This window comes from Leishmania panamensis (genome assembly GCF_000755165.1).
Source record: "Leishmania panamensis strain MHOM/PA/94/PSC-1 chromosome 30 sequence".
In the NCBI taxonomy this organism is placed as follows: Eukaryota; Euglenozoa; class Kinetoplastea; order Trypanosomatida; family Trypanosomatidae; genus Leishmania; species Leishmania panamensis.
Window position 1 is genome coordinate 733328 of NC_025877.1, and position 7197 is coordinate 740524.

General features: G+C 57.9%; 2 protein-coding genes across 2 annotated transcripts; both read right to left on the reverse strand.

Annotated features, from left to right (window-relative positions):
• Positions 1–1207: 1207 nt before the first annotated feature.
• On the reverse strand, positions 1208–3763 carry LPMP_302110 (hypothetical protein; the record flags this gene model as incomplete). Its single annotated transcript, XM_010702932.1, has 1 exon — positions 1208–3763. One exon carries the CDS (start codon positions 3761–3763, stop codon positions 1208–1210), a length of 2556 nt encoding a protein of 851 aa, XP_010701234.1.
• An 856-nt stretch (positions 3764–4619) lies between these two features.
• On the reverse strand, positions 4620–6599 carry LPMP_302120 (hypothetical protein; the record flags this gene model as incomplete). Its single annotated transcript, XM_010702933.1, has 1 exon — positions 4620–6599. One exon carries the CDS (start codon positions 6597–6599, stop codon positions 4620–4622), a length of 1980 nt encoding a protein of 659 aa, XP_010701235.1.
• Positions 6600–7197: the final 598 nt, after the last annotated feature.

A 7197-nucleotide genomic window follows, 5' to 3' on the forward strand; every position in this document is an offset into this window, starting at 1 on the left:
TCTGCAGTCGACTCTAGTAGGGCGAGAGAGAAACAAAAAGAAGAGGGGAGCCGAATAAATATGCAGCGATGAACGTGAAAGAAGGTGAAGATAAGGACAACGCAAATACATGTAAAAAAAAAAAAAACAACCGCAGCAGGAGAGAAGAGGACGCAGTGGAATGGAGGCGAGACTAACCCCCCTCCACCTCCCAAGAACAAAAAAAGAAAGCGAGAAAGAGAAACAAGACAACGGCGTCGCGTCGTTGTCAATGGTGGTGGCAATATCGAAAGGCGCAGTGCACTGAAGTAGCAGAACAATGACCCGCTGAAGGAGGAGGAGAGGGAGAGGAAGACGTGTCCCCACAAGAAGAGCGACACGCTTCCTCGAAAGAAGTCGTTGATGTGAGTGTGGATCGGGGGACTGTGGGCGGGTTTTGTGCTGATACGACTGTCATTCACAGAAACACCCCTACGCATGCGCCTCTTGCTCTCGCAGGCGTAGAGAGGCGTTGAAGCAAGAGGAAACAAAAGGGTGCACCGGAGAACGCTTCAACGCTGCACAGAGAGAGAGAGACACACATACATACACACACACCGAGAAGCAGCGTACGTGTGTGCGTATGTATCAGCGTGAAAGGTAAACGATTGTAGAGTGGGCTGATGCCAAGGACAAAAGGAGAGAACAGATGGGTTGGGGGAGCAAGTGGAAAGTAGACGGGGTAAGTTATGCTTGCAATGATATCACTGAAAAGATAGGGGAATCGTAACGAGAAGTAAGGAGGGGAGTCCGTGGGTGCCTCTCTATTCGTTTTCCTTTGCATGACGTTACGGGTAGCGCCAGCTGGCGCACGAGCCGTGTGTAGCTCAGCTGTTCATGGCGTCTCCACAGGGAGCCTGCGGAGTACAAAGCAGCGCTGCTTTTTTCTCTTCTTTCGTCTGTCGCGCGCTTTTGTGACGAAATCGTCGCTTTTACTCGAAGAAGGTTGACGCACGTGGGGATGCACAATTCTCCTCCGTTTGCGCTTCTGGCAGCGGTTGCTCCCAGTGGTGGAGGGAGGGCAGCCCTTCTTGGTGCCAACACTAAGAGCTGCAACAAGGAAAAGCGCAAACGCCTCCGCCATGCCCCCCCCCCCCCCACCCACCTGCCACCATACCGTGGACACACCAAGAAACACAGATCCAGCATCAGCAGAGCATGCACGCATCTTCACTCTCTCATACTGGGCCTACGTTGTGTGCTGAAGGACGTGCACGTCACCACTGGCCAACCCTGCCACCAAGACTGGACGAAGTGGATGCCACGCAAGAGAGGTGGCATACGAGTCGAGTCCACGTAGCACGTCGAGAGCGACAGCACCACAACCGCCGCGAAGGTCGTACATGTAGACCCCATTATCCTGGCTAGCCACTGCTACAACACCAATTCCGGGAGCCACCTCCAGCGCTAACGATGGAACGCCTGTGTTAGAGTGCTGAGTGAAAAGCTGCGCTGGCTTCGCCATGCGCACATCCCAGAGTGCTGCCGTGCTATCCAGCGATGCTGACATGAAGAGATGCGCAGCAGCGTTGCTTACATCGGCTCCAGCGTAGCGGCTCGTGCGGCCTGTGGCGACACGATATATACCGCGCGAGTGCGTTGTCCCCTCGCGCCACAGCACTGTGTTCGCCGCCACGTCCAGCAGCTGCACCTCCTTTTCTGAGGTGGCCAGGAAGACAACGTTGCTGGCGAAGTGGTTCACTGCGGTCGCTGATGTGATCGAATGTCCAGTCCCGACCGAGAACCTGTAGAGAGGGGCTCGTGAGAGACCTTTTTCAGTATCGTAGGTGCTGGACAGTGACGCTGTCGCCGGCAACGCGCAAATGCCACAGGGATTACGACGGAGCTCTAGTGCATCTGCCGCGCACGAGAGTACGAATTTATCTAGGTAGAAGAACTGCGCTGCCACGGCGGAGTTCCCCGGCGCCGCACGTGCCACCTGGCCGCCACCGCAGCCCACAGTGCACTCCGCTACTGGCGTATCCCGTACTCCAGGTGACCAAATCCGGAGACAGCCGTCAGCGCCGCCAGAGAGGACGAGGGGGTGCTGACGGGACAGGTTTGTATCGACAGCAGTGACAGCCGCAGCGTGACCAGCGAAGATGCGTCCAGCAAGTCCGTCCGTGCCCTTCGCGCGCGCGATGGGGAAGTGCAGTTGTTGTATTCGGCCGTCACCACCGGCGGCGATGAGAGCATCACCGGCGGTGGTAAACGCGGTCGCCATGACAGCGCGCGTGTGAAGGCCGCGCAAAGCAGAGCTGGCGGCCTCCATGCGCGTCAGACTCGGACGTCTAACGCTAAAAATGGAGGCGAAGTCGTACTGGAAGCGGAGCGCATTTTTAGACGCAACTGCCGAGGCGGTCGCTGCACCAAACGCCTGGGCCTTGCGGTTGCGGGCCACGGCTGTTTGTGCCTTTAGCCTGCGTTCCTGCTGCACAGACCACGGGGCGGCAGTGTAGCCGCTTCCTTTTGCCGGCTTTGGAAGCGACGCCTGTGAGGGCACGAAGGATCTCGACGCAGACCTTCCACTGGCCATGCTGTCTAACCATGTCGCTGGGAGTGGGGCACGTGCGTGTACAATGTCCTCCCTAGCCATGTCCCCCTCCACCGAGCGCACCTCCAGTGTGTGCTGCGTGTCGACGTCACGCGGAGAGAAGTAGAGGACGCCATCAAATACATGGATGTACGCCCAACGACCATTTAGCCCACCCCGCATTGCGGTGCCGTGGAGGACAGACGCCCCTGTTGCCGCCGCTCCTCCCACTTGCACAAGCGGCGTTGCCAAGAGCTGTGTGTAGGCGCTTTCCAGTTGAAAGGTAAATCGGCTGTAGTAGACGACACCGTGCGAGGTGCAGAGCGTGATAAGATGCGCACCGACGCAGACGTCATAGATGGTCACCTCCGGCGAAGCCGCAGCGGCCGCCACTGTATCTGGCATGCCTAGGCGAGACCGCGATGCAACCTGCGATGGCCTACTGCGATGATGCGAGCTGGCGACTGCCACTGCGTCCGAGGAGATGAAGGCGTTAGTAACGGCTTCCTGTACACCCCACGTACGCAGCGCTTTCAGCGTCTGTCCATTCAGGACTTGCACGGTGCCATTGGAGAGTCCCAGCACGACTATGCTTTCCCCATAGGCGCCGCTGTGGCTACAGGCGACGGCCGTGACACGAGCGGTGCAACTGCAGATGTGCCCGTCGACCATTCGCTGCAGTGTCACCGGCATCGGTGACGCACTTGGTGGGCATATGGCGCACGTGCTGACGTCTTCATTCGTATCGCCCACTTCTTCGTCTGAGTTTTCGCATCGCAGAAGCACGAGATGGTTGGCGTCGTCTGCAATTAGCAGCTGCCGCGCTCCAGTGAAACAGGCAACAGAGCAACCCTTCGTCGAAGCACCGAGGTGAGTGCAGTTGAAGACCGTCAAGCGTGGTGCAGTGCCGCGCTCATCGTATTCCGCCGCGTCACCGAAAATGCTACTCACCAGCAGGAGGCCTGAATCAGTGCAAACCGCCGCGAGAGAAGCGTCGCTGTTCAGCACTACGCCACGCGCATCACCAAGGGTGCAAGCGACACGCACAATCTCCTCTGTCGTAGTCATGACCCCATCGCAGCCTGCCTCGCCGAGAGCGTCGGTGCTACCCATACGCAAAAACGTCGGGCTGTGCGTGTGCTCGATCTTATGGAGCGCGACAAACGTCGATGATACCACTGCAATGAGGGACGTATCCCGGGAAACGGCCATGCAGGCCACACGGCGGTTCAACTGCGCGACGGCGGCCGGACTTGTCGCCTCACCATTGGCTTGACCCGCCCTCCAGGTGTACAGCACACCACTCGCCGACACCCACCACAACGCGTCGTGCGTGATGCAGAGGCTGCCAGGTATCACCTCATCTGGATTCAAGTCAACTGACCACATCGCGCTCCCAATTGCGGTTCGAGCGTCGGAGAGTGACAACGAAACAAAGCACAAGTCTGCGCGGAGTAGAGATACGAGAAGCGACGTGCGGCATGGGGGAAGCTCATGAAAAGAGCGTTCCAACAAAGGAGAGTGGCAAGAAGCAGCTTGCGCCAGTGCCCGGCGTTACCGGATCGGATGACCCCCGTGAAAAGTGCGATGCCGAAAGACTTGTGTGCGCGTGGAGATGCGACTCGCACTATGTAGCATGTCCTCCGCCTTTTAAAGAGCGAAGCGGAGGAAAAAAAAAACGTGCGCAGGAAACGAAACAAACCAATGCCAGCAACAGAACCAGATAGGGCAAGTTGTCGGAAGAGAGACCGGCATCCCATAGGCGTCATTTGATGTGTACCATTGAAGGAATCCAAGGCCATTCTCGTACACAGCACCACGCTGAGTGGCTCAAGCAAATGTGGATGCGCCAAAAGTGTCATGCGCAAACGCAGCACCACCCCGGAGCCGGCATGTACCACGCTATTCCTTCAGCTTTGTCCTTGTGTAGGTGTGCGCGTGCACATCGTAGCAGACCTAGGAAAAGAAAAAAAAGTGGCGCCTCCAGCCTTATTACCGATTGCGAGAAGGGCCATACAACACATCGAGGGCAGCCCGCCTCTCATGACAAGGCAGGCAGTCAACTCCTCTAGTGGTACTGCTCCATCTCAGACTCCAGGAGCTGCACATGCTGCAGGAAGAGCTCGTTACACGTTACTTGCGGCATGTCATCAGCTAAAAGCCACGGCATCACATCCCTCTCCTGGTCGACGGTTACACTATCACAAGCGCTGCGGTGGGGTTCAGCTCTTCGAGCATCGCCTTTCCGCGTGAGAGGGACCGTTACTTGACCTGCCGGCTCGTGTTGAAGCAGCACCTCAAGTTCTGTCAGCTGCACTAGTAGGTTCTCCGCCTCCTTCGCTGTGGGCGTACCAACACCTCCCGCGCCATCTCTGCTGTCTCCTGACGTTGCGTCTGAGTCGCTTTCAGTGGAGGTGGTGTCGAACACGCTTGGCGACGGAGCTCTGTGTGGCACTGTAGTGGGTCCCGTCCAGGACGCTCGTAAGTCGTCGCGCGGTACCATGTTCGATGCTGCGTGCACGTGCTCTCGAGCCACCTCACGGAGAGCTTGCCCCAACCACTCAAGCGAGGAGCCACGGTAGGAGGATGGAAACGGCACGAAGAGTCTCTGCTCTAGTTGTTGCAGTGCGGCACTTCGGCAGCGCCGCAGGGAATCGGCCGTGTTACCGCTCACAGCCGGCCGCGCAGACACCGTAGAAGCGACGCGAACCTCTTCTCTACCGCTGGCACCCATATCAGCAGCGTCGTCAATAGAGGAGAACTCTGCAGCCTCGCGCTTGGCCCCTCGCACAAGTTCCTGAATCCAGCTGCACAGTTCAGCTTTACGCAGGCTTCGCTCTTCGTTCCACGTAGGTAGACCTACAAGGGACGCAGCCGCAGCGCCTCTTCGCAGCGCCGCCGTCCAACGCTCCACTGCCCAGGTCACCTTCATCCCTAGCACCACCTCCTCCTCTGTCGGCTGGGAAGACCTTGTCGGCATAGCAGCTGAGTCGATGCGATGGCCAGTGTCGACTGCAGTGCATGTGAGGTCCGCGTGCTGCCGCATAAACGGCAGCATGAGTGCAGACGGCAGCTCCGACTGGCACAGCAGCTGAGTAAACACGTAGCGGGAAACAGGTGCAAGCGGCACTCGTACATACCCGTTCCCGGAAAGCAACAGGTCGTACTCGTGAAACAGCCCAGCCAGTCGCGCCGTCTCGTCATCCGCGACACGGTACTGCAGCTCCAGTAGGTCTGCTGATGATCGCCCTGAGTTCAGCGGTGGCACAAACGCATTTGCACTAATCGCTGGTGTTACCACAGAAGTGGCACGATCAACGGCGCTCTGTGCTGCATTGTAGCCTCCCCCTTCTACCGCGAAGAGCGGACAGTCGACGGTGTGGTAGAGAAGACAATCGTGCAAGACAGAGGACTGCACCGCCCTGAGAAACAGCGCCATTGCGGGTGGCACCACCGCAGTCATTCGATGCAACGCACGAGCCTCTATTCGGTGATCAACCTCGCTGCGCAGGTACAGCCTCAGGCAATCTGTAAGTTCCCTTTCCAGGAGAGCGTGCGTCAGCGCCTCCTCAAGTACTCGGCTCGAGTCGCGGCATTTCTGACAATCGCGGGGTAGCGGAGGGCACGTGTTCCCCATCCGCGAGAGCTCCAAAGTCAGAAAAGGTTCCACAACACTGGTAGCAGCTTCGGATGGGAGTAGGGCCACAATACCCCCCTTTACCCACCAACTTCGACCCTGCAGCGCGCTGGTGTGGTCCCATGCATCTTGGACGCCCCATCGCGTGAGAAACGCATCTTGCACCGCGGCTGTCGCCTCAACTTTGTCCGCTAACATCACCAGCAGTGTTTCCTCCCGCGTGCAGTGCTTAGCTTGCCAAGAGGACTCGGCGCCTTCACCCTCGCGTGGGGTCACCGCGGGCGCGGTTGATGGCGTGTAAAACGGCAACGCTGTGCGTACAGGGGTTGGATCGCCGTAGCAAACACGGCATACCTCCATGTGAGCCGCGATTCTACCTGGCCATGCAGAGCACAGCTCCATGAGGAGCATCGCCACGACGTCAACGTCCTCCTCGTTGTTTCCCACATCAAGGAGCGCGGAGAAGAAGTAGAAGCACAGCGGCGTGGCAGCCGTCGCTGTTTGTGCTTCACACGCATTTTCCCGGTCGCGTGCGGGTATTTCCCCTACTGGAGTTCGATGAAGTGCGCAAAACAGTGCGTCTCGTGTCCAGAGATATCCGCCAGTAGTGGCGTGATAGCACGAGGAGCTACGCTCGCGAATGCACTGCTGAAGGTGCCACACTGAGGGTGGGAACATGGTCACGCAGCCGTCATCGCTGCCAATCGCCACAAGGACAAAGACCCGCATGAACGCGTTGAAGAGGCGTTTGGAGCCTGGTGTCCAGTCAACGTTTGAGGCCACCACCCGTAAGAGCGAGCATCGAAAAAAACAAATAATAAACCACACGGATGCATACAAGAGCAAAGATAGAGGGGTAAGCATAGAGAAAAGCAAAGCGCAGTTGAAGTGAGTCAAGCTGTGCAGTGAGCAGCAGCACGAACAATGTTCGCCTAAGGGGGAGGGGGGTGGAGTTCATCTCATTGTTGAAAGAGTGCCCTTTCATGTCGTTTACCCTGGCGATGTCTTA